General features: G+C 47.5%; 1 protein-coding gene across 23 annotated transcripts in view; it reads left to right on the plus strand.

Annotated features, from left to right (window-relative positions):
• ARSG (arylsulfatase G) overlaps nucleotides 1-27,613 on the plus strand; it is a 147,456-nt gene that overhangs the window by 32,161 nt on the left and 87,682 nt on the right. For 9 of the 23 annotated variants that reach the window (XR_012426057.1, XR_012426056.1, XR_012426061.1 and 6 more), the window contains exon 2: nucleotides 15,825-16,588. Coding sequence is in view for 8 of the 23 variants with exons in the window: in XM_005584777.4 (XP_005584834.3) it covers nucleotides 16,371-16,588 (218 nt within the window). In the remaining 15 variants the exon portion in view is untranslated. Of the gene's footprint in view, nucleotides 1-330; nucleotides 1,105-3,223; nucleotides 3,295-15,824; nucleotides 16,589-19,149; nucleotides 19,356-26,923; nucleotides 27,104-27,613 lie in introns of those variants that run through there. The other 14 variants (XR_012426058.1, XR_012426060.1, XR_012426054.1 and 11 more) reach the window with 7 other exon arrangements.

Consider the following 27,613-nt stretch of genomic DNA (forward strand, 5'->3'; position numbering starts at 1 on the left):
AGAAAAGGATTAACCCCTTAGGGGGCGGGCCCGACTCTAGCGCAAGTTGGCTCGGGCTGCTGAGGCCGGAGCGCCCGGGCCCTCCACCCACTCCCGCGACTCAGGCACCCGAGCCACACCCTCCCCCCGCCCCCCACCCCGGCCGCCTGCGCCCCGGGCCGTGCGTGCTGCCGCCCGCGCCCCGGCCCCGCGTCGCTGCCTAAGCTCTTATCCTATACCGGCTGCAGCCGGTCTCCGCCGGCCTCGGGGGCGCGCCGCCGCCGACCATGTGCTGCGAGCGCCGAGCGCAGCCAAGGAGGGGGCCTGCCTGGCGCGCGCGCGCCGGCCCACGTGGACCTGGGCCGCGCCGGGCGCGCGCCCGCCCGCCTGCCTCCTGGGCTGGGGGTCACGGAAGGTAACCGCGTCGCGGTCCGGGGCCGGGCCGCCCCCACCAGCGCCTCCGGGGTCCTTGGCACAACGCCCCAATCTCCCAACCCAGGCGCGCCTCTGCGCGCGTGACCCGCCCAGACCCCGGAGCTTTGCTGCAACGCTAGTGGGAGCGCGAGTGTGCAGGGGTGGTGGGGGCGCCTGCACCCTGTCTCGGAGCACCTCGGCCAGGCGCGCTCGCGGGGGTCCTCGTCCCCACCCCCGGGCGCCTTCCCGGCGCACCCACCGCCCAGTCCCGCCCGCACCCTGAGGATTTAGGGATTTAGCGGGGAGGGGGAACGCGCGCGCCGGGGCTGATTCCGCGCGGCGCTCGCGGCTGCGGCGGCTCCGCGCCCGCCCCGGGCAGAACAGGTTCCTTCCAGTTTGGGTGTGAGCTGCGCGCGCGGCGCCTGAGTTCCTCCTGCAGCGCCCACTTCCCTCAGTTTCGTCAACTCGCGCACCCCCACAGTTCCCCTTCCGGCGGTGGGGAGGGAGTGCCGCAGTGGGCCCCAGGGAGCGAGCGGCCGGGCCGCTGCGGGTGCCTTGCTTCCCCCGCTTTGCTGCACCGGCAGCAGCAGCAGCAGCAGTAGCAGCAACAGCATCCGCGTTGCGCGAAAGGAATGTGAGCCGCCGGGCTGAGTCAGCATCCCCGGCCCAGGGCGCGCGCGCACCCTCCAGGCAGAGGCGGCGTCGGCACAGGTGCATGGCTCCCATACCCGCGGGGAGCCCTCTGTAGGGGACCTGAAGGTTTAGACAGTCTGTGCCCCTCATCCCGTAGTCCCCGACCCCAAGGTCACTGTGAACTAAGCGGATGATGCACGCGAAACCCCAGTTACGAGCTCCTCATGGGGACAAAGCATGTGTCAGTTCCTAGACATTTCAGAGCCTGCGGGGGCGCAAACTTAGCTTCTCGGTCTCTACCTCACATCCCGAGGGCAAATTTGGAAACTGCTCGCAAGCGAAGGCCATGTTATTTGCATTCCTCTGCAGACTTTGGCGCCGGCTGCTGCCTTCATTGGGGTTCGGAGAATGTGGGTCTGATGTCAGAAACTCAAGAGAGCCTAGTTTGGGAGTGCGTGCACGGAGGGTCGCCACCGGGAGGAGTCGGCGATCTGAATTTTAATAAAAGCCTTCCTTGCTCGCTGATTTCTCTCACCATTTTGGGATAGGCTCTCCTGAGTTAAATGCCATCCTTTGCTGTTGACAAGTTCTGGTTGTGTAAGTGGGGAGAAGATTCGTTGGTACAGGGTGCCCTGTATGGTCAGTCCTGTACAACCAGGGGGCCGCTGTGTAGCTTTGCAACCTTGTAGACGTAATTTAACCTCGTAGAGCGTTAATTTCTCCAGATCTGTAAAATGGGAATGGAGGTGGTATTCCCAGAATTGGAGGGTTTAATTTATGGTACTTGTAAAGTGCGGATCGCAGTGACTGGCATTTGGTAAGGCCTCAGTACCCATTAGCTCTTGATGCTGTTATGATTTATGCTTTACCAAGGCCAATTAATTGCTGACTCCAACACACTCCCTGTGAGAGCCTTTTCTGAGTTGTTCTTCAAAGGATCCACATATAATGATATTTAGAAACTGATTTGAACACTTCATGCTAATACAGTGCTGCCTGTAAGATAATCTTTGATATTTAGGATCTTACACTTTAATATTTAGGACCTGTTACTGTATGTATGGAAATGTCGTGTGTAATATGACAGCATATTCTGTGTGTCTTAGGAACCTAAAGTTGCAGCCTGCCATTATATACCTGAGTGACTCGAAGCAAGTCACATAGTCTCCTTACTTCAGTCTCTTGATATAAAAAATTACACAAATTATGCCTAAAGCCTCAGGAGTGAATGAATGATTGGAAAAATCACATCTGAATGTTTGAGCAAGTGAAACCTGGCTTTTGGGGAGCATGATTCTAATAATAATAATAATAATAGATTTTTCTTACTAGTAATGTATTACTATTCTTCTATTTTATTAATATTAATCTTTTTTTAATGTTTACTTTGTCCTCAACACTGTATTAAGTGCCATACATGTAATTCAATTTTAACCCCATCAGTAACCTTCTGTAGTTGACACTCATTATTCCCATTTTACAGTTGAGGAAAGCTGAGGCACTGAGCACTGGAGGGATTGACCTAAGGTTACACCATGTTTATAGATACACACTAGCGCTTTTTACAACTAGAGCTCATCCAAAGATGACATTTGCCATCTGTGTTTGAATAATGGAGAGGTGGCTGGAAACCCTACCTAAGCACAGCCTTGCTAGTCACAAAAAAGTCACGCAGCATGACTTTTGCCCACCCTAGTTAGAGGCTGGCTTCACCTTGTTCCCTCAATCCTAATGAGACCAAGCGTAAAAACCCCTGCTTTTTTAACTTCTCCAGAGAAAGCACTGCATTGCCATGCTAATCAACACCCCCTAGCCCCCAAACAAAACTAACTCTGTTTAGTTCTAAATAAGAACAAAAGAACCTTTGGAGTCTGGAGTACAGGACCAGAAAAATCAGGAAATCAAGTGACGGGCTCAGCTCCCCTCGTAGCCTCTCCCGTTGTGCCTGCCTGATCCCAAGTGGCAGGCAGAGCCCCTTCTTGGCTTTCCTTTACAGTGGGCAAGGCCATCATGATGCCCTTAAGAAGTCCCCCAACATCTTCTTGGGGGAAAATATTGGCTCTTCAGAGCTGTCCCCAAGGCTCCCTCTTCTAGCCCTCTTGCAGGGTCATTTGCATGAGAACAGATTCCTTTGTGTAAAGTTGGCCTGCCTGTTCTCTGTCCACGTTTATAGTCCTTCAAGTCTTCGTGTTGGGTTGCTAGGCAGATATGACCCTGGCTTGCAAATAAGCTCACTGCATTTACCAGCCTGTGAGAACTTCAACTTGGGTAAGTAGACTGAAAGGAATCTGGTCTGGAGCTCTGGGAAGAGGGTCCCGCAAGCCTGCTTTTGGGGGCTGATTCTTCAGGGCAGCCATCACAGAGGGAGAGTGTGTGAAGGGGGCTTCCATGAGGCTTCGATGGCTCAACCACCCTTCCATTCTTCCTCTTCCAGTCTCTGTTCCTCCCACCATGCTCCCACCCAAGGGCCTGTGTTCTGGGTGAGTGACTTGTATGCCACTGAAGCAATTTCTTGCTTTAAAACTTTAATATCTGCTTCTTCAGTTGGCCAGGAACTTCACACACTCCACCATGTAGCAACAGTGAACTGATGGTCTAGGTAGTTCTGCTAGGTTTATTTTGTGATTTGTGGTCCCCTCCCCCCCCCCACAAATTTCACAGTTTGTAGGAAGGCAGGGCCCTTCAAACTGGGAAACACACACTTCTGGGGGAATTTAAAGATTTGCCAAGGGGTTCTGAGGCACAGATAGTGATGACGATGATAATAATAATACTACCGAGTTGTGTGCAAGGCTTAGTACGCTTGCTAAGTTAACTGAATTAACACGTGCAAGGGGCTTAGCACTGGGATTGGCTCGTGGTCAGATTCCCTAACTCTTGGCTGCGACTCTTTCAACCTGTGATTCCTGGGTGATTGAGGAGGATGGTGATCAGGGAAGCCTTCAACTGGCAGAGAGGACCTTGGGAGGACTGGCAGGGGGTACTGAGCCAGGGGAGAGGTGAACAGCATGAGAGGAAGGTAGGAGGTAGGTGAGGCCATTCTGTGTTTGGGGCCACTGGGGTCATCTTCCCACTCGTGTGTGTGGGGGCGGGCGATGATTGATTTCTGTCGTGCCCGTTACCATTTGGTGCAGTATCGATGTATTGCTGGTCTCTGGCATTACCTCTGGAGTAACTTTTACTTGATCAGTACTGAATTTCATTCCTAGGCTTCTCAGTCTTCATAGTTGACTGCTCCTGTAGTTTTGTCATCTATTACTGCTTAAAAATTAAAAAAAAAAAAAAATAGAGAACATAGCCTCCAGGAGGCTTCTGTAAATTATCTCAAGGCTGTTGCAAAAGTCCTAAAAAACAAACCCAGGCTGAGTGTGATAATCCTAGTGCTTTTGGCATGAAGGCAGGAGGATTGCTTGAAGGCAGATTGAGACCAGCCTGGGCAATATGGCAAGACACCATATCTAAAACATTTTTTTTTTTTTTTTTTTTTTGAGACGGAGTCTTCCTCTGTTGCCCAGGCTGGAGTGCAGAGGCGTGATCTCGGCTCACTGCAACCTCTGCGTCCCGGGTTCAAGCGATTCTCCTGCCTCAGCCTCCCAAGTAGCTGGGACTACAGGTGTGCACCACCATGCCTGGCTAATTTTTGTACTTTTAGTAGACAGGGTTTCACCATGTTGGCCAGGCTGGTCTCGAACTCCTGGCCTCAGGTGATCCACCCGCCTTGGCCTCCCACAGTGCTGGGATTATAGGCATGAACTGCTGCGCTGGCCTAAGAAATATCTTTTAAAAAAATTAGCTGGGTGTGGTGGTGCTGTCACACCACTGCACTCCAGCCTGGGCGACAGAATAAGACGCTATCTCAAACCAACCGACCAACTCAAAATCTCAGAACAAAATTATTTAAATCACATTGCATTTAGGAGTGAATGCATGTCACATTAAACTGTATGACACAGTTGTGGGTCGTGGAATCTCATTGGCAATATTGGGAAGGGCTGCATATGGGACCAGTGAATTTTGCCCCGATAGAGTCACGCTTTCTTCGGATGGTTGTTGAAGTTGCCCCACCTGCCCTGTTCCTCAAGGCCCAAGGAATAAAAACCTGCCCTCCTGCTATATTTCTTGCCTAAAGGGAGATGCTGACTTTCCCTATCTTGTCTAAACAGGTGCCTCCTGTCCTGTGCTTCTAGATTCCCAGGAACAATAGGCAATGTTAAGCTTCCATTTTAACCCTTTAGGACCAGTGCCTCCATGAGTTTCCAGATGGCTAGGGGACGATGCGAAGAAACTAGAAGGATGCTGCAGGATTGTGTTGTGGGCAAATGGTGAGGAGGGGTCCCGCCTTGCTGTGATCAGTGGGGGGCTGTGGAGTTAGGTGAGCTTTTTAGGGATACACAGCAGGACTGGGTCCAGGCAACATCCATCCCTCCATCCTTCCCTCCCACGCCCGTCGTTCATCCATCCATCCAGGTAGCCTCTGCTCATCCATAGCCCACTCATGAGCACTGACAAATACTGTTGTCTCCCAGGCCACAAAACCACACCTCAGAGGATGTGGTTCCTTCTCTCATAGTGTTTATAGTTTAGTTCAGAAGACAGGACACATGTGATTGTTACCTAAAACAGCATTTCAACAAGTGCAGTTTTACAAGTGAGAATTACAAGTGAATGTCTTCCGAGAAAGAACTTAGAAAAGTCATCTAAGTTTAGGAGAATGATGAGATGAAGCTGGCAGGGTGGGGCAGAGCCGGCTGGGCTGTCGATGTTCGTGTTACATGCATTCATCCAGCAAATATTGACTGAATACCTTCTGGACCAGTTGCCGGAATTATGCAGTGCATAAACTATACAGAATGTCCCTGCCTTTACATAGTTTCCACCCCAGAGTTGTGGCTCTTTCTTGCTTGAGCACCTAGCTAGCCAAGCATCATGGACAAAGAGTTCTTTTGAAATGTTTCTGATATGGAAATGTAACTTCCATTTTCAAGTAACATCAACAAAGGGGAGATTCCCCTCACACGCACCCTACGTCTTGACCTCATATTGTTAAATTGTCCAAAACCAGATTTGCTGGAAGGCAGCATACTCCAAGGATGCCAGCTATTATTAGAGTCTGCTTAGCTGAAGGGACCTGGCTCAGGTTTAGCCAAGATGGCACAGATAGTCATGGGATTGTGTAACACGGAACCATAGTTTGGAACGTTGAAAATGCAAACTGAAATCACTCTTTATTTCTTCTTTGCCTTGTTTGAGACTATGGTGGTGTGTTTGTAGCTTCTGCCTTCTCTAGGTTCAGAAACCAGCATCAGAGCTTGCTAACAAACAGTTCTGGCAGATTCAGCCAGTAGCTTCAGGGAGTAAAAAATTTTTTTCTAATAGAGACGGGGTCTTGCTATGTTGCCCAGGTTGGTCTGGAACTCCTAGGGTCAAGTGATCCTCTTGTCTCGGCATCCCAGAGTGTTGGGATTACAGGCGTGAGCCGCTGTGCCTGGCCATTATGTTTTATTTTAATGTTAGTAATGCTTTGGCTTGCACAGGACATTTTCAGTGTGTTCTCATATTTATTATCCCTTTATCCTCAAAACAATCAAGAGATGGACTAACAGTAGCCAATATTTCTTAGCACTTACTGAGAACTTGGGTAGGATTATTTCATTCTCACATTGTGTTTGGGGTTGAGAAAGTTTACTATGACTTTTTTTTTTTTTTTTTTTTTTCCCTGATATCTAATTCCAGGCTAAAACTGCATTTTTCAGGTAAGGGAGAAAACTGAGACACAAAGAGATTCTGTAACATATCCATGGTCACACAGCTAGCAAATCACTGCTGAATCCTGGATACATACTATTCTGGAAATAAGACAACACATCTCAAAAGTCAATTCCCCAAAAGGCAAATGTGCTAAGTAACGGCTTCACTAAATTGAGTGGGTTTTTTTTTCTAAGTTTGGGTCTTACCTCTACTTCTGCCCCTACCTGAGCCTTGGCTTCAGAGATTCCCAGGTAAAACTTTAGTGGGAATCTGTCTTGGGGTACTCAGGATGTCATAACAAAATACCATGGACTAGGCTGGGCTTGTTGCCCCATGCCTGTAATCCCCACACTTTGGGAGGGTGAGATGGGTGGATCACTTGAGGTTAGAAGTTTAAGACCAGTCTGGTGAAACCCTGTCTCTACTAAAAATATAAAAATTAGCTGGGCATGGTGGTATGTATCTGTGGTCCCAGCTATTTGGGAGGCTGAGGCACGAGAATCTCTTGAACCTAGGAGGTGGAGGTTGCAGTGAGCTGAGATTGCTCCACTGCTCTCCAGCCTGGGTGATAGAGTGGGATTCTGTCTCAAAAAAAAAAAAAAAAAAAAAAGAAAGAAAGAAAGAAAGAAAAATACTGTAGACTAAGAACAGAAATTTACAAAAATACAGCCCAAACAACAGAAATTTATTGTTTACAGCTTTGGAGGCTGGAAAGTCAAAGATTAAGGTGCTGGCCAATTTAGTTCCTGGTGAGGGCTCTCTTCCTGGCCTGCAGACAGCCACCTTCTTGCTGTGTCCTCACATGGCGGAGAGAATGAGCGAACAAGTTCTCTGATGTTTCTTCTTGTAAGGGCACTAATCCCATCACCTCATGACTTCATCTAAGCTTTATCACCCTACAAAGGCCTATCTTCAAATATCATCACACTGAGAGTTAGGGCTTCAACATACAAATTTTGGGGGCACACAAACTTTTAGTTTATAACAGAGTAACATATTTCATTATGTGGAAGTGGAATGGATCCAGGGCAAGGGTAAATCTACAGAAATAGAAAAGATAGTACAAAGCACTGTTTTTCTTAAGAGAAAGTTTCCGGCCAGGCGCGGTGGCTCAAGCCTGTAATCCCAGCACTTTGGGAGGCCGGGACGGGCGGATCACGAGGTCAGGAGATCGAGACCATCCTGGCTAACACGGTGAAACCCCGTCTCTACTAAAAATACAAAAAACTAGCCGGGCGAGGTGGCGGGCGCCTGTAGTCCCAGCTACTCGGGAGGCTGAGGCAGGAGAATGGAGTAAACCCGGGAGGCGGAGCTTGCAGTGAGCTGAGATCCGGCCACTGCACTCCAGCCTGGGTGACAGAGCAAGACTCCATCTCAAAAAAAAAAAAAAAAAAAAAAGAGAAAGTTTCCTACTCTCATGCAAAAATGACAAAGGGAAAAAATTGAACTTGTTTTTTTTTTTGAGACAGAGTTTCACTCTGTTGCCCAGGCTGGAGTGCAGTGGCACTGTGTTGGCTCACTACAACCTCCGTCTCCTGGGTTCAAGCAATTCTCCTGCCTCAGCCTCCCAAGTAGCTGGGATTACAGGCACCCACTACCATGCCTGGCTAATTTTTATATTTTCAGTAGAGATGGGGTTTCACCATGTTGACCAGGCTGGTCTCAAACTCCTGACCTCAGGTGATCCACCTGCCTTGGCCTTCCAAAGTGCTGGGATTACAGGCATGAGCCACTGCGCCTAGCTGAAAAAATGGAACTTTGACATGTAAACCACTGATTTACAGGCTGCATGTGACAAGGGGAAAGATACGATGCATGAGGTGGGCCTGCCAAAAAAAAAATCGAACCTGGATCGGATCTCATCCTAGATCTACAAGCCAGTTTACAGGGAAAACAGGGGTCCAGGGAACATTTCAATAGAGGATACAATCAGCTAAATCCAAAATTTGAGAAATGTTACAGGGCAAACAACATAACTTATTTACAAATCTATGCAGAGAAAGGAGGAGGGGAGCCATAAATGAAAAGAAAAGAGACACGTGAACCAAGTGCAGTGTATTGTGAACCTTGTCTGGATACTGATTAGAACAAACTAACTGTTAAAAAAAAAATACTGATAAGACAATGGAGGACATTTGAACTGTGATTGAGTTTTTGATGATACTATCAATTGTTAATTTTTAAAAGGAGAGTGTTATGGAATTGTAGTTATATACTAAGAATTAACTTTTAGAGAATCGTACCAAAATACTTTTGGATAAAATTATATGATGTCTGGGATTGCTTTTTATTTTTTAAGAGACAGGGTCTTGCTCTGTTGGCCAGGTTGGAGTGCAATGACATGATCACGGCTCACTTGCAGCCTCGAACTCCTCAGCTCCAGCCATCTTCCCACTTCAGCCTCCCTAGCAACTGGGACTACAGCACATGCCACCACACCCAGCTATTTTGTTGTTGTTGTTGTTGTTCTAGAGAGATGGGGTCTTGCTGTGTTGCCCAGTCTGGCCTCTAACTCTTGGCCTCAGGTGATCTTCCTGCCTCAGCCTCCCAAAGCACTGGGATTACACGTGTGGCCCACCACCCCTGGCCTGGGGCTTACTTCAAAATAATCCAGCATACGTGGAGAGGGAGGCAAAGGGAAATTGAAGGAGAGGGCCAGCCTGACCATATGTTGATAATTGTTGAATTGCGATGTTGGGTAAGTAAATGTGAGTTTCTCAATTTTGGTGTGTTTGACAAGTTCCATAATAAAATGTGTAATAAGTGATAAGTAAATACAGTTTTGTGAAAAGTTCTTAAAAATGTGGCAAACAGGCTTCCAGGGAGCTAATTTCAGACAGTTTTCCTGGAGCTTTCTTCTTGATCACACCCCTCAGGATTTTCCTTCTCAAGTGGAGGATAGACTTTTAGAGAAAAGATGTTATCCAGAGGTCCATGTCCTCTCTCTGATCTGTGAGCCAGGACACAGATATAATTTCCTCAGGGCTACTGGGTTTTTAGATGCATGGCGTGATACCACCTGGGCTCTCTCAAATTGGCTCCTGCAATATGGCTTTCTTCTGTGACAGTCTCAACAGGTGGTTCGAGCCTAAAACGAGGCAGGATGTCGTATGCCCCCTGTGGATGGGTTTCCTGGCATCGTTGGGTTCACAGAGATGATATTGTCCCAAACAGTGTCTGGCGTGAGGTCTCCAAACTTTTTTTTTTTTTTTTTTTTTTTTTTTTAAAAAAAAAAGCATTTTAATTACCTAAGTGAAATTGCTCTCCCAGTCTGGATAGAGGCATTCAAAGATGTCTTTTGCATCCTCTGTTGAGCTTAGACTACTATCCCTTAGTCCCCACACTCTAAGAAAGCAGTCTTTCCAAGTTGGGCCAGCCTCAAAATTACATGTTGGGGTCTATGGGCAAAAGACTGGGACACGAGGATGTTTATTATGTGTAGATAATAAATAAACCTTTGTCCTGGCTATGGTGGGAACTGTGTTTTCCTTTTCACCTGGATGGACTAGGGTGAGGCAACATGTAAGGAAGTGCTCACTGCCCAGGTAGTGTGAGTACAGGGTGGCCACCTGAGCAGAAGGGCCACCTCCTGACGTTTTGTGCCCTAGGCATTTTGCTTGTCTCGCTTTAGCACTGTCTCTCACCTGAACTCACCTGGACCCATGCAAGGGACTCCTAACTCAGCTGCTTGTTTCATCTGCCGCCCTGCAGGGCATTTGTGTATTCTCACCAGGGCAGGGATTCTGTTACAATGTAAGCCAGAGCCTGCTGCTCTTGCTCAATCCCTCTGGCTTCCCATCTCTCGCAGCAAAAGCCTTTCTTTCCTCTGACTCTAATTCCTGCTCTTTGTCTCTCCATTGCTTCTGCAGTGGCTTATTTGCCGCTCCTTGCTTGTGCCAGACCTCAGCCTTTCCCAGTTTCTCTACCTTTCCTGCATGGCTTCCTGATGGCTGCGTAGCTTCCTCCTTGACCTCATACAGATCCTTATCCAAAGTGCACTTTCTTGATGAGATTGTCCCAGACCACCCCCTTTAACTTTGCAGCCTCCATCCCACGCCTGAGCTCCTTCTTTGATGTCCTCCGTGCTATTTACATTTTATTGATTTCGTTTCTCCCCTCACTCTCAAAAAAGTAAGTGGTGTGAGGGCAGGGATTTTTGTCTGTTTCATTCATGGCTGTATGCACCGTGCCTGGTTTAAAACCTGTCAGTCAGTACAAATTTGGTGGACAAATGACAGAATGCACTGGGGAGTTGCTTCAGACAACACATGAACAGCTGATGCCCAACGATGGCCCCTTCTGACAGCCCCTGATGGCTCCTGGCCCCCAGCCAGCACACAGACCATGTTCTGATTTTGGGGAGTAAAACAACAGGACTTCACATCCCAGAGACCCGCTCCCCGACTGCTCTTTTGTCTTTTTTGGCCTCAGCTCATCAGATGCTTTTGTCTCTGGAAAACCAACAGAACCCTCTGCCAGAAAGGTCTGCCCGACCTTCTTGTTATTTCAGCTGTTTTCAAGGTTCTCTAGGAGGATGCTTGGCCACAGGGAGGCCCATGGGAAATGAGGGTCAGGTGATGAAGTGAGTGGCTCAGGAAGCCCAAGGACTTCAGCTCTGTGTTTTCAGACACTGCTCAGTGGATCTTCAGGTTGCTGTATTCCATTTGCTTCTCAGTGCTTCTGGCCCACAGCCTGCCTGTGGGTCATTTGGCTGTTTATCAGTACCTTTACCCCTAAGCAAGATTGGAAACTGAGGGAGGTCAAACTTGAGCACACTTAGCAGCCCTACTTTAAAATGGGGGTCGTGGAGAAGAACAGGAATCATGGGTAAAGCTGATTGTCAACTAAAGTTCACTCTACTCCTGCTTGGGGAGTATGAGATGTGGGAAATTGTTCATGCTTGTCCTCAGCAAGGATCTTTCACAGTCCGTTGTGCTCTGATGGAGCAGATGGGCCTTCGTTGTGGGATTTGTTGACTGACATGGCCGAGTACCTTCTGCCCCAGTGGAAGGAGGGGTGGACACTGTATTTGCCAAAGACTCTGCCTTTCTTTATAGCCAGGAATGCTCCTTCCCTGTGTCTACTTTCCTTTCTGAGAGTGATGGAGAAAGAAAAAGCTGGCAAAATAACATCAGATAAGATCTGAGGGCAGCAAGCAAGGCCATTTTCTTTTCTTCATTTGTTCTAAGGGCTAGATGCAATCAAATGCTTGGCTTATATAGCTGTATGTTTGGAGGTATTGCTTTCAGAGACAGGATCTTGCTCTGTTGCCCAGGATGGAGTACAATGGCACCATCATAGCTCACTACAGCCTTGAACTCCTGGGCTCCAGTGGTCCTTCCACCTCCGTTTCCTGAGTAGCTGGGATTGTAGACGTACACCACCATGCCTGGCTAATTTTTTAATTGTTTTGTAGAGATCGGGTCTCGCCATCTTGCCCAGGCTGGTCTCCAACTCTCAGGCTCAAGCAGTCCTCCCACCTTGCCTCCCAAAGTGCTGGAATTACAGGCATGAGCCACTGAGTCTGGCTATGGGACCATTTTCCTTATATATATATATATTTTTTGAGATGGAATCTCACTCCTTTGCACAGGCTGGAGTGCAGTGGTGCAGTCTCAGCTCATTGCAACCCCCGCTTCCCAGGTTCAAGTGATTCCCCTGCCTCAGCCTCCCAAGTAGCTGGGACTACAGGTGCACGCCACTATGCCCAGCTAATTTTTTTGTATTTTTAGTAGAGATAGGGCTTCACCATGTTGGCCAGGCTGGTCTTGAACTCCTGACCTCAGGTGATCCGCCTGCCTTGGCCTCCCAAAGTGCTGGGATTACAGGCATGAGCCTCCGCGCCCAGCCCCATTTTCTTTATCACACTTGAGCTCTAAGTTTGAGCTTAGATCTTAATCAAAGTCTGTACCTGGGCATCCATTCTTTGAGTATCTGGTCTGCCTTTTCCATTTAGTTAAAACAAAAATGGGGAAAGGATTAAATGTCTCCCTGGAGGTGTGGGTGTGAAGAATAATGCAATGGTGTGCTGGCTAGATTTGCTTATTTCCATTCTATGAAAATTTTAAGTAATGATTCTCTTTGAAAATCCTCAATGGAATGTTTCATCATGGAACACTGAAGAAACACAATCTGTTTATTTATATTCTTACCTTAATTTTAGCTTCTTTCTTAAGTGAATTTTTTTTCCCTGAAGTCTTCTACATTGGATCCATTCTGAAATGAATTATTGACCAGGCATGAGGCTGCTCTAGTGTTCCAAGCTAAGAAACTTTAAGAGGAAAAGTCTCCTGTGTCTGTTGCACATGGTCAGAAGCCAGTAGAATGATCTTGGAATCAAGCAGTGGGACCACAGGCATTTGTTAACTACCCTCCTTGTGCTAAGGCTCTTTCTCCTACAAAGGGAGACATCTTTGGAGTCTCAAGATCAACAAATACCAGTTGAGTCTAATTGAGTTTGAGATAATACATCTCCTTTTGGGAAACAAAAGAATTTGCGTTTCTGAACAATTGATTCATTGGCCTCCAGATGACATGACTGTGTACTTGGATTTCTTTTTATTTTGATGAAGTGTGTATTTGCCCATTCTTTTGGTTTTTATCCAGGTCTTCCAGAATTTACATACCTCTAACCACCCCCATCCACGTGGATTGATCAATTGGGTTGGGTGGCGAGGATGTACAACTGGAAAAAGTGTCTGTCATAATCCCAGGCCCATCTTTTTTACACATTGGTTCTCCTTTAATCTGCTTCATACATTGGGTGTTCCACTGAAACTTTGTTGTTGTTGTTGTTGTTAATTTTAGATTAAAAAATATAGAGATAAGGTCTCACTATGTTGGCCAGGCTAATCTTGAACCCCTGGCCTCAAGTAATCCTTCTGCCTCGGCCTTCCAAAGTATTGGGATTACAGGAATGAGCCACCATGCCCAGCCAACTGAAATTTTTATTTGGTCCACAATTTCAACTCTGTTCCTCCTTATTAAACTTCCTAATTGACTGGATGTGGTGGCTTATGCATGTAATCCCAGCACTTTGAGAGGTTGAGGTGGGAGGATCACTTGAGCCCAGGAGTTCCAGACTGGCCTGGGCAATATAGTGAGACCCAATCTGTACAAAAAATAAAAAAAATTAGCTGGGCTTGGTGGCATACACTTGTAGTTCTAGCTACCCGGGAGGCTGAGGCAGGAGGATCGTTTGAACCCAGGAGTTTGAGACTGCGGTGAGCTGGGATCTGTCTCTTTAAAAATAAATAAATACATAAATAAAATAAACTTGCAAATTTAGGGCTTTTAAGTGAACTAGAGCTAATCTAGTTTTATCCTTGGCTCCATTTGCAATCTCTAGCTTAAAGTATAACCTTCAATTCCCGTCTTTCAAAACTCAGTCTGATTTGTTGCTTTTGTTTGTCCACTGAAGTTGAGCCATCAGTTAGATTAAGCAGTTTCTTTTTTCTTCTTGCACTAGACTCATGATGTTTTTGTTTTCCAGCACCTATGCTACTTAAAGTGTGATCCAAAGACGAGCAGTACAGGCCTCACATGGGCTTGTTAGAAATGCAGATCCCAGGCCCAGTGTCACCTACTGAATCTGCGGTTTAATAAACACAAAATCCACAGCAGATTCGTATGTACCTCCACGTGTAGGACGCACCACTGGCTGAATATGTCTTTAGATTTTCTTATTAAAATTACATGGGTAGGATGCAAAGGGACACATTTCCATGAAAAAAAAAATTATGAATTTTTTTCTGACATTTTATTATGAAAATTACAAACATACAGCAAAATTAAAAGAGTTCTATAGTAAGCACCCATATATCCTCTACCTAGATTCTATTATTAACTTTTTAAAACCATTTCCTTTTCCCTCAGATTAACTTCTGTTAAGAATTTTAGCTGGGCCTGGGTGTGGTGGCTCACGCCTGTCATCCCAGCACTTAAGGAGGCCAAGGCGGGCAGATCCCTTGTGGTCAGGAGTTTGAGACCAGCCTGGCCAACATGGTGAAACCCCATCTCTACCAAAAATACAAAAATGTGCCGGGATGTGTTGGTGGGCACCTGTAATCCCAGCTACTAGGAGGCTGAGGCATGAGAATTTCTTTTTTCTTTTTTTTGTTTTTTTTGAGATGGAGTTTTGTTCTTGTTGCCCAGGCTAGAGTTCAGTGGTGCGATCTTGGCTCACCACAGTCTCCACCTCCTGGGTTCAAGCGATTCTCATGCCTCAGCCTCCCAAGTAGCTGGGATTACAGGCATGTGCCGCCACACCCAGCTCATTTTATATTTTTAGTAGAGCTGGGGTTTCTCCATGTTGATCAGACTGGTCTCAAACTCCCAACCTCAGGTGAGCCGCCCACCTTGGCCTCCCAAAGTGCTGGGATTACAGGTGTGAACCACCACTCCCGGCGAGAATTTCTTGAACCCGGGAGGCAGAGGTTTCAGTGAGCCAAGATTGTGCCATTGCACTCCAGCCTGGGTGATAGAGTGAGACTCAGTCTCAAAAAAAAGAATTTTAGCTGGGCATGGTGGCACATGCCTATAATCCCAGCTATGTGGGAGGTTGAGGCAAGAGGATCACTGGAGCCAGGAGTTCAAGACTGGCCTAGGCAACGTAGCAAGACCCTATCTCCAATTTTTTTTTTTTTTAATGTAGAAACATTAGGTTATAGCATGACTGTTACATATAACCATGTCTTGGTAATAAGGGTCTTACCTCTCCTTCTAGAATTCTCAGTGGCACATTGGGATTTAGCAGCATTGGGGGCTGGTCCTAGTCCCACCCAGAACACTGGGCCTCAATATCCTCATCTATACAGTGAGTGGGCTGGCAGAGATCATCTCTAATGTTACTTCCAACCCTGTCACTACAGGTCCATTGCGAGTATTATTATCATCACTATTTTTCAGGTGGAGAAACAGATGAATCAGTTAAATATCTGAATAAAAACATCTGTTGGCATGGAAAAGTGATTATTTCCTAAGCTACTGAGTAAAACACAGCTGCACTGGCAGTTTTAACTCTGTTTTCTTGTCAATTTTTGTTCTTTCAGGAAACCTTACAGAAACATGAAGCCCTCAACCATCTGGAACTCAGAAACTTATTCGGGGCTGACTGTGGCTTCTAGAACATCCAGGTGTTCTGCAGATGCGAGAACTCATCCTGTAGTCACCAGATGGAGTCCCAGACAGATGTAAGGCCTGTGCTGTGGCTCTACAGCCCTCAATACAGGAGGGTCACTTTCTTAGTGGCCAAAGAGCAGTTATTGACATTGATGTCAAATTATTGAACACAACCAGTCATTTTACCGAGCTGCAGTGAGGAAACACTGACCATAGAAGATCAAGCCAAATTAGGGATTGCACATTTCCTGATTCTTCTGAATTAGGATTCCAGATGGGGGCCTCATTTCTATCGCCCCCAACACTCCTATAGCCGTTATCACCACCATCACCGCTGCCACCAGCATCTTCTTGCATACGCCACCTCTGCTCCCCAGAGACTTCCTGCTTTGAAAGTCAGCAGAAAGAAGCTGTCAGAAAAGTCTCTAGTGGTGGCTGCCGTCGCTCCAGACAATCGGAATCCTGCCTTAACCGCCATGGGCTGGCTTTTTCTAAAGGTTTTGTTGGCGGGAGTGAGTTTCTCAGGATTTCTTTATCCTCTTGTGGATTTTTGCATCAGTGGGAAAACAAGAGGCCGGAAGCCAAACTTTGTGATTATTTTGGCCGATGACATGGGGTGGGGTGACCTGGGAGCAAACTGGGCAGAAACAAAGGACACTGCCAACCTTGATAAGATGGCTTCGGAGGGAATGAGGTGAGTCTTGAGATGCCAGGCCAACCTGTCTTTGGATGTCTTACTCCTGTTCTTGAGAGGGGAAGGGGCCGTGCAAAGCACTTAAAGAGTCATTGATGGACCCATGCTGATTTAATTAACCTATTAATTAATTTGGTTTGAAGCTAGCATAGCATCGTGAAGAAATCCTGCCATCTAGCACCCATCCATCTATCTCATAACATTTATTATGTGTTAGGCGCTAGGAGTACAGAGGTGAACAAGATAAAACATTTTTGCCCTTAAGTTATTCATTGTCTGGTAGAGGAGACAGGTTAAAAGGAAAGTAAGGAGCTGGATGCAGTGGCTCATGGCTGTAATCCCAATGCTGGGGGAGGCTCAGGCAGGAGGTTCATCTGAGCCCATGATTTTGGGACCAGCTTGGGCAACCTGGCGAGATCCCACTCCTACAAAAAATAAAAGCAAGTTAGCCAGCGGTGGTGGCACACTCCTGTGATCCTAGCTACTTGGGAGGCTGAAGTGGGAGGATCACTGGATCCCAGGAGTTCAAGGCTGCAGTGAGCTATGATTGTGCCACTGCACTCCAGTGTGGGTGACAGAGTGAGACTCTGTCTCTTAAAAAATAAGTAAATAGGCCGGGCGCAGTGGCTCACGCCTGTAATCCCAGCACTTTGGGAGGCCGAGGTGGGCGAATCTCCTGAGGTCAAGAGTTGGAGACTAGCCTGGCCAACATAGTGAAACTCCATCTCTACTAAAAATACAAAAATTAGCCGGGCACGGTGGCAGGCACCTGTGATCCCAGCTACTCGGGAGGCTGAGGCAGGAGAATCACTTGAACCCGGGAGGCGGAAGTTGCAGTGAGCTGAGATCGCACCACTGCACTCCAGCTTGGGCAACAAGAGCAAGACTGTCTCAAAAAAAAAAAAAAAAAAAGGAAAGAAAGGGAAATAAGAGAAATAAGAATTATAAGCAGATAGCTTCTGAGCCCACATCCTGATTTTTGTTGTTGTTGTTGTTGTTGAGACAGAGTTTCACTCTTGTTGCCCAGGCTGGAGTGCAGTGGCACGATCTCGGCTCACCACAACCTCCACCTCCTGGGTTCAAGTGATTCTCCTGCCTCAGCCTTCCAAGTAGCTGGGATCACAGCTGCATGCCACCACGCCCAGCTAATTTTGTATTTTTAGTAGAGATGGGGTTTCTCCATGTTAGTTAGTCTGGTCTTGAACTCCTAACCTCCGGTGATCCGCCCACCTTGGCCTCCCAAAATGCTGGGATTACCGGCATGAGCCACCGCACCCAGCCCCAACATCCAGAGGTTTTGGAGAACAGAGGCGAGGGTATGGAACCCAACCTGGGGTTTCAAGGGAGGAGATGGCCTTTGAAGAGCAGCGGAGAGTGTGTGAAGCGTGGGAGACATGACTCACTTATTTATGAGAGGCATGGCTTATGTTTAAGGCACACTGAATTCTAAGGGACTGCAAAAGAGGAGCCTATGCATCTGATGCGTCGAAGTGTTTAGGAAACAGCTATTGCAGATTTTTGTTAAAACACCCAGCTCCTTTTCCCACTTAGATGGAAAACAAGCGTTAGAGCTTTCAGGCTTCAGGATTTTCTTCTTGAGCTAACGTTGGTCTGATTGTCCAGCTCGGATCCTGTCTGCATTGGGCGAAACTCCTCCGTGTGGTTCGGGGGGAATCATTTCAGCTCACCACTTAGGATGACGCATGGGGCATCTCCACAGAATTTTGGCCACTTGCATCCTAGAGCTTGATGCTTTTCCTGAGATATGCACCCTTGGTGGGTGGCGGTTTCTGCATCTGTTCTCACCCACTCCAATTCTTCCTCACCCCCATCAAGGTGAACTTTGTAAAAACACTCTTCTTCTTCCAGTCCTTCAAAGACATTTTTAGCCCGAAGGATAAAACTCAAACCCTATACCACTGGTGTTTGGCTGGGCGCGGTGGCTCACGCCTGTAATCCCAACACTTTGGGAGGCCAAGGTGGGCACATCACTGGAGGACAGGAGTTCAAGACCAGCCTGGTCAACATGGTGAAACCCCATCTCTACTGAAAATACAAAAATTAACCGGATGTGGTGGCGCACAGGAGAATCGCTTGAACCTGGGAGGTGGAGGTTGCAGTGAGCTGAGATTGCACTGCTGCACTCCAGCCTGGGCAACAGAGTGAGACTCTGTCTCAAAACAAGCAAACAAAACCAACAAAACCCCAAACTGGTTTCTTCACCGCCCCCTCTCTCTTGAGTGGTCTTGGGGTGAGCCCTCCCCTCATCTGTGTGATGGGTTCATCCTGGTGCACTCTCCACTTCCTCTGTTTAATTAGTTTCTAGTCACTACGTAGGTCTCAGTTGTACACGAGGGCCTCAGGAAAGCGTTCGTGGATGCCTCGGGCGTTCTGTGATGGTCCTCGCTGCTTTCCGTGGTGGCTGTTCAATCATCTGACCACTACGTTGGGTTGAATAGCACACTCCCTAAATTCATGTCCATCCAGAGCCTCAGAATGTGCCCTTATTTGGAAATAGGGTCTTTGCAAATGTTGTGAGTTAAGGCTCTCGATGATCTCAGAATCGATTTAGGGTGGGTCCTAAATCCAGTGACGTTTCCTTGTAAGAAGAGGAGAAGACACAGAGACACACAGAGGGATGGTGACGTGAAGATGGAGGCAGAGATTGGAGGCGTGCCTCTACAAGCCAGGAACACCAGTGACCGCCGGCAACCACCAGAACCAGGAGAGAGACACGGAACAGATTCTCCCTCAGAGCCTCCAGAAGGTACCAGCCCGGCTGACATCTTCATTTCAGACTTTTAGCCTCCTATACTGTATTATTATTATTTTTTTTAAGACAGAGTCTAGCTCTGTTGCTCAGGTTGGAGTGCAATGGTACGATCTTGGCTCACTGTAACCTCCACCTCCCAGGTTCAACCGATTCTCTAGCCTCAGCCTCCCGAGTAGCTGGGATTACAGGCATCTGCCACCATGCCTGGCTAATTTTTGTATTTTTGTAGAGATGGGGTTTCACCATGTTGGCCAGGCTAGTCTCGAACCCCTGACCTCAAGTGATCCACTCGCCTTGGCCTTCCAAAGTGTTGGGATTACGGGTCTGAGCCACCATGTGTGGCCTGTACTGTTGTTTTAAACCACATAGCTTGTGGTAATTTGTTATGGCAGCCTCCCTCCTTACACACCTCCCTCCTAGCTCTGGACTTCAGGAAGAAAAATGCCTCATCTATTCTTTCCCGCTTATATTCCTAGCATGTAGCGCAGTACCTGGTACATAGTGGACAATTAATATTTGTTTGTCAATAAATGGGCTCTAGGAGCTCAAGATGCCCTGGAATGTCACCCCAAATTTTGCATATAGGAATATTTTTCTGGGGAGAGACTTCATCCATCCATTAGCATTTACCAGATTCTCAAAAGGGCCTGGGTTGCCAAATGCTTAGGAACTTCTGCTTTCAGTGTCTAGCAGGTTAGTGAGGAAATACTAATTCCATTATTTAAGCTGAGATTTTCGAAGCTCACACATTTTTTTTTTCTCATGTGCTGTCTCTACCGTCACACTCTCATTCTGAGCAGAAAGGGCGACTCAGGGGTCAGATGCCAAATGTGGTTCGTCGGGCTCTCCTTCTCCCCACCCCCTTATGAAAGTGTTTCTTTCCATCTGAGCCTCGTGACAGTGGCCAGGTGGATAGCCCTCTGGCCTGAGGCCGACGGCTTTTCATTCTTCTTTGTTGACAGGAAAGCCGGGCTTCCTGTGAGGCCACGAACTGATTCATCACTGGTTTCTCCTTCTGCCTACTCACGGCCAGTGGGGAACTGTGACTTTCAGACACAAACTCTTATGCCCAACAGGGTCTGGGGTGACTAGCCGGGACTGCACGCTCAAGCCACCACGCCCGGTTCTATTGGCTCCTTGTCGTTTGTGAACAAATGAATTTTCTAGGACTGCTGGAACAAATTACTCCAAACTGGACAGCTTAAAACATTACTTTGTCCTGGCCGGGTGCGGTGGCTCACACCTGTAATCCCAGCACTTTGGGAGGCCGAGGCGGGCAGATCACGAGGTCAGGAGATCGAGACCATCCTGGCTAACAAGGTGAAACCCCATCTCTACGAAAAATCCGGAAATTATCTGGGCGTATTGGTACACGCGTGTAGTTCCAGCTACTCGGGAGGCTGAGGCAGGAGAATGGCATGAACCCAGGAGGCGGAGCTTGCAGTGAGCCGAGATGGTGCCACTGCACTCCACCCTGGGTGACAAAGCGAGACTCCATCTCAAAAAAAACAAAAACAAAAACAAAAAAACATTACTTTGTCCTTTGACAGTTCGGAAAGCCAGAAGTCCAGAATCAAGGTTACGACTGAAGGCTCTGACAGAGAATCCATTCTTTGCCTCTCTCCTGGATTCTGGTGCCTGCTGGAATCCTTGGCATTCTGGGCTTGAGGACTCCTATCTCTGCCTCTGTTGTTACGTGGTGTTCTTTCATGTCAGTGGCCAGACTCCCCTCCTCTAATAAAAATACCAGTCATTGGATTGAAGGCCCACCCTACTCCAGTATGACCTCATCTTAACTTGATGACATCTGCAAAGACTCTATTTCCAAATAAGGTCACATCACAGGTTCTGGATTGATATGAAATTGAGGGGAACACTATTCAGTCTGGCAGTCTGGTGCAATTAGCCATATTACTTATCTTTTTTTTTTTTTGAGACACAGTTTCACTCTGTCACCTAGGATGGAGTGCAGTGGTGCAATCTTGGCTCACTGCAACCTCTGCCTCCTGGGTTCAAGTGATTCTCTTGCCTCAGCCTCCTGAGCAGCTGGGATTACAGGCACCCGCCACCACGCCCAGCTGGTTTTTGTACTTTTAGTAGAGACAGAGTTTTGCCATGTTGGCCAAACTGGTCTCGAACCCCTGACCTCAAGTGATCCACCCTCCTTGGCCTCCCAAACTGCTGGGATGACAAGCATGAACCGCGGTGCTGGGCCTACATATCTCTTTTTCCTCTGCTTCTTTTTCTTTTTTTTTTTTTTTTTTTTTTTTTTTTGAGACGGAGTCTCGCTCTGTCGCCCAGGCTGGAGTGCAGTGGCCAGATCTCAGCTCACTGCAAGCTCCGCCTCCCGGGTTCACGCCATTCTCCTGCCTCAGCCTCCCGAGTAGCTGGGACCACAGGCGCCGCCACCTCGCCCGGCTAATTTTTTGTGTTTTTAGTAGAGACGGGGTTTCGCCGTGTTAGCCAGGATGGTCTCGATCTCCTGACCTCGTGATCCGCCCGTCTCGGCCTCCCAAAGTGCTGGGATTACAGGCTTGAGCCACCGCGCCCGGCCTTCCTCTGCTTCTAACGCAGTCTGTAATGTAGTAGGTGGTCAGTCAGTATCTGTTACATTGAAGACTAAATGTCATGCTTAAGAGGGCAGGAGCCAGACAGTTTGAGTTCAGATCCCAGCTCTGCCACTTCCTATTTGTGAGCTGTGAGCTGGGCAAGCTGCATCGTCCCTTGGAGTTTTGTTTTCCTCTTCTGTAAGTGGGGACAATGATAGCACCCCTACCTCACAGGATGTTGTGAGGGTTAAATTAAGTAATCCGGGCTGGGCACAGTGGCTCATGCCTGTAATCCCAGCACTTTGGGAGGCTGAGGTGGGCAGATCACCTGAGGTCGGGAATTCGAGACCAGCCTGACCAACATGGAGAAACCCCAACTCTATTAAAAATACAAAATTAGCGGGGCATGGTGGCACATGCCTGTAATCCCGGCTACTCGGGAGGCTGAGGCAGGAGAATCACTTGAACCCAGGAGGCAGAGGTTGCAGTGAGCTGACATCACGCCATTGTACTCCAGCCTGAGCAACAGAGCAAGACTCCATCTCAAAAAAAAAAAAAAAGCAATCCATAAACCAGGTGTGGTGTGGCATGTGTGTGATCCCAGCTGCTCCAGAGGCTGAGGCGGGCGGATCCCTTGATGCCAGGAGTTCGAGGCTGCAGTGAGCTATGATCATGCCATTGTACTCTAGCCTGGGCTACAGAGTGTCTCATTAAAAAAAAAAAAAAAAGTAATCTATGTAAGCAGCATAGAGCCTAGCATGCAATGGGTAGGGTTCTATGTTAGCTGTGGTTATTTTTGTTACTGTTACTAGAAATGTCCATATGTAATGTCAGTGTAAATTGGCTAATCTGCGTGATAAAAGGTCCAATGACAAAACTTGGAAGGATGGGGTGGAGTTCCAGTGACAAATTCCTGGTAATCCCTATGCTGGCTGTGCGCCGGGACCAACACCTTTATTTCAATCAACACAACAGCTGCAACAATCACTAACCCTTACCAGGCTCTTGCAAGGTGCCAGGCTCTAGGCATTACCCTGGTTAATTCTTGGTACCACCCTACTTTTTCTCTTATACCTCAGATGAGGAAATTGAGGCTAAGTAACACGCCCAGAGTTGGTGAGTGGCCAAGCCAGCATTCAAACTCAGATTTCCTCATTCTAGAGCCTTATTCTTTCAGGACTGGGCAGAATTGGGGTATTATCAAAGAGAATCCATCAAGATTTGGCCAGCTTTGCCATATGGCTGTCAAAGAGGAGGAGGCCAGGTGTGGTGATTCACACCTGTAATTCCAGTACTTTGGGAGATCGAGGTGGAAGGATTGCTTGAGCTCAGGAGTTTGAGAGCAGCCTGGGCCAGATAGCAAGACTTCATCTCTACAAAAAAATCAATAAATTAGCTGGGCATGGTCCTACCTACTCTGGAGGCTGAGTTGGAAGGATCGCTTGAGCCCACAAGCGATTGAGGTTGAGGCCACAGTGAGCTATGATCGCGTCACTGCACTCCAGCCTGGGTGACAGAGTGAAACCCTGTCTCAAAAAAAAAAAAAAAAAAAAGATTGGAATCTCATCATTTTTTTCTCCCTTTGGTGCTAATGAAGGATTTTTGTGCTGTCCAAACATAAGAGGCAGCCTGAGAAATGGGATTGTATTTTATTTATTTATGTATTTATGTGTGTATGTATTTCTTTATTTTGAGACGAAGTCTTGCTCTGTTGCCTAGGCTAGAGTACAGTGATGCGACCTTGGCTCATTGCAACCTCTGCCTCCTGGGTTCAAGTGATTCTCCTGCCTTAGCCTCTCGAGTAGCTGGGACTACAAGTGTGTGCCACACACCTGGCTAATTTTTGTATTTTTAGCAGAGACAGCATTTCACCATGTTGGCTAGGCTGGTCTTGAACTCAACCTCAGGTGATCCACCCGCCTCAGCCTCCCAAAGTGCTGGGATTACAGGCGTGAGCCACTGCACCCGGCCAGAAATGGGATTTAGATGTCAGTCATCAAAATGGTTGATGTAACCATCGTTCCGGAGGCTCACCCAGCTGGGGATGTGTGATGGCTGCAGTTTCAGGCACCTGTGATCTTATCCCGCCCACTCCCGCTTCATCTCCAACCCTCTCCTCATGTTCCTCACATTGCACTTGTTTCTGTTCCTTGAACATATGCTTTTCCCTGCCTCAGGGGCTTTGCACTGGCTGTTACCCCTTATTGGCAAGCTCTCTTCTTAGGCTTCAAGCTGCTGATCCCTTCTCATTCTTCTGGCCTCCACTCAAATACCATCTCCTCAGAGAGGCCTTTCCTGACCACTCTCTCCAACATTGCCTTCCTTCCCCATGCACGTCTCCTACCCATTCTCCTGTTCTGTGTCATGACCTGTATCACTGTTCAAATGATCTTCTTTGTTTACTTCTGTATTGCCTGTCTCTCCCACTGGAATATCACCTCCTTATAGGAGCCTCCTTATCTGTCTTATTTATGTCTTCAGTGGCTAAAACAATGCCTGGCAGATGGTAGGTGCTCAAACAATAATTGTTCACGTACTTGGACTCCCGGATCTAAACTTCTAGGTGTGCACACATGGGCTAACCCGAGCATGAGAGCTGGAACTAGACTGCCTGGGTCTGTTACATGCTAGCTTTGGGACGCTGGGCTAGTTACTAAACCTTGCTGGGCCTTAGTTTGCTCATCTCTGCAATGGGAAAATAATAGCACCTACATCACAGGACTATTGTGAGGAGGAAATAAGATCATATAAGGCAGCAAAAGGGTCCCTGGCATGTATTGGTGCTTGATGGGTGCTAGCACTTAATGATTCCCTATGACACCGGCCCTGCTCCCCTGTTCATCCTGCCGTCCTCTGGCTGGAGGGTGAGGCCTGTTTTCTCAGCTTCTGTTCCAAAAGCACCTGGCTCTGTCTATTCCCAGACTCTCACCCTTCCCCAGGCTGAGCTGTAGGACTTAGAATCTGCTTGTTTCTTCTCATTCCTAGACCAAATCCCCAAGTCAACACCGAAAGGTCTCAGTAACATTTCCCTTTTAGTTTGTGGCCAGCACACGCTATTCGTTTTTTGTTTGTTTTTAGCCTGGCTACAGGAGATGTGATTTACCCATTTTGTGCACAGAAAGAGCACCATCCATACCACAATTATGATGTCATTATTCGTTAAAGGAAAAAAGGAATCTTTGGGGGAAGAAAAGCAGAATCTTTCAGTGCCTTCGTATTTTGGTATCCCTTTTCAGACTTCTAAACGCCATCTACATGGAGATAAAATAGGGATGATGGCCTAAAATCCCACAGCCTTAAGCCTATTTAGAGTAGCCCAGGTCAAAGAGCACTCATGTCACCATGTCCCTTAGGGAGAAACTGAGGCCGAGAGTTAGGAAGCGTTTTTACTGTTATAATCAGCTCTCTGCCATGTGTGGGTAGATTATCTCGTTTGTGGGTTTGCTAGCTTAGAGATTGGCTACATGAAAAATAATGATGAACTTTTTTTTTTTATTTGTATGTGAAAAACCCAAAGCTACCGCAAATTAGCAGACATCGCTTTATCAGAGGGCGTTGTTGTTCGGGGCTCCCCAGTGTTGAGAGATTGCTCGTGTATGCACCGCAAGGCCCAGGTCCCCTTGCACATGTCAGTAGGTTAAGCAGCCAAACTATTTTGCCCTTGACCTTGTGGGATGTCATTTTGCCAATGTCCTTTGCAGATCTGAGCTGGGCTATGCTGTTGGACACTTACCAGTTTAAAAATGATAAGATAGCCAGAAGATAATTGAAATGAAATTTAAGTGAAAATGTCAGGGACTTAGTAATCAACTAAAACTTAAAAATTTTAAGCAATTGGCCAGGCACAGCGGCTTACACCTGTAATCCCAGCACTTTGGGAGGCCAAGGCTGGCGGATCACCTGAGGTCAGGAGTTCAAGACCAGCCTGGCCAATGTGGTGAAACCCCATCTCTACTAAAAATACAAAAATTAGCCAGGCATGGTGGCGGGTGCCTGTAATCCCAGCTACTCAGGAGGCTGAAGCAGGAGAATGTCTTGAACTCGGGAGGTGGAGGTTGCAGTGAGCTGAGATTGTGCCTTTGCACTCCAGCCTGGGTGACAAGAGCGAGACTCTGTCTCAGGGGGGAAAAAAAAAAAAAAGCAATTAAAACGGGAGATGAAAAGCAATTTGTATTACAATAGGGGACAGAGGGATGAATTGCTCATGGTTTAAAAAAGAGAAGAGGACAAACGCATTCTGTTGGCATCTTTTTCAGCTCCTCATGCAGCCTGGAAATATTTAAGATCACTCTGAGAGCTCAGTGAATAACCCTGATGATACAACAGTAGTTTGGTTCTTGCTGGCAGCACGTCTCAGACCCAGGGAAAGCCAGTGCTGGTCTCACCTGTGATGTAAACAAGTGACGCTATTTCTTGAAAATTCTCAGGCTGGGAAGTACCTTGCATATGACTCCTGGCAGGTGGCTGGATTCAGGCAATGGCCTAGGATTTCGAAATGGGGATTTGAGCTCCTGGGCACCTAATGACTCACAGGTCTCTTGGGAGAGAGAAGGAGGATGCCCAGTGATCGTGAGAGAGACGTGGTCACAGGCAGCAGAGCCCAGATACTTCCCACTTGCTTGAACTGTCTGCCAGGCTGACTCAGAGGTGCAGGTGACAGCACACCGTAATTGTGTTACTTACGTACATTGATTTGCAATATGTTAACTTTGCACCTTGATCTCGTTTCTTCTCTGCTTTCTCCCTTCTCTACCCCTGGTTTAACTTGGAGTCAAGTCAGTGCTGCTGCTGCTAGGAGTTATAGGCAGTGGCTTAGCTAGGAATCAAAGATCAATATTCACCACAGGAAGGTCAGGGGCTCCCAGGGACTTGAGGCTGTTTCTAAAACGGGCCTCAGTGAGCAATGAATTGAGCTGTCAATTTAGTTGAGCACTTGGCTTGGTTTGTGTTCTCAGAATTGGCTTTTTGCAAGAGTTCATGCACCCTGTTACCTCTCCGACCTCGTTTTCTTAGCCACCCTGCTGCCTTGGGGATTTGGCAGTAACCTAATGGAAGATGCAAACCGGGTCGGCAGTCACACGGCAGGGGATTGCGACGAGGTCTTGATGTCTGTTGGACAGTATGGGGACGAGGGCAGAAAGGACATTCTAAACAAGACCAATATTAGAGAGAGAAGGACCCTTCCTCTTTCAGGTAATTCCTTTTCAGCTGTATTCCTATCCCTGACAGTAACTCAGATTCGGGGTTGGGAGGACCCTCACTGGGGAGAAATCCTCTTGTCCTGTGACCTTCACCATTATCTCTGAGATGCCAGCTTTGGGAGGTCCCATCCTGACTTCTCTTTGTAAGCTCTCGGCGTGGTGGGACGGGCGACTTTGTATTTTTGCACTTGGGTAAATGGGTCAAATAGACATCAAAATCTTGTCATGCCCACCTTTCAACTGGGGCCAGGTACGTGCTGAACAAAAGGGACTTCAGGTTTTTACCTCATGGCTTTGTTTAATAGATGGGGACAGGCAGGAACACAATGACCTAGATGGTAGCCAATCTTAGAGAAAAGAAAAGGAACTGAAATATTAACCAGTGGGGCCTTGGTGCCAGCCTGCTTAACCAACTGCAAGTTCAAAGTAGCCGGTCCAATTGCTATTAATAGTTCCTCTTTTAAGCCTCCCAAATACAGTCATTCAACAGTGAATCTCTACG

Source organism: Macaca fascicularis, chromosome 16 (assembly GCF_037993035.2).
Source record: "Macaca fascicularis isolate 582-1 chromosome 16, T2T-MFA8v1.1".
Lineage (NCBI taxonomy): Eukaryota > Metazoa > Chordata > Mammalia > Primates > Cercopithecidae > Macaca > Macaca fascicularis.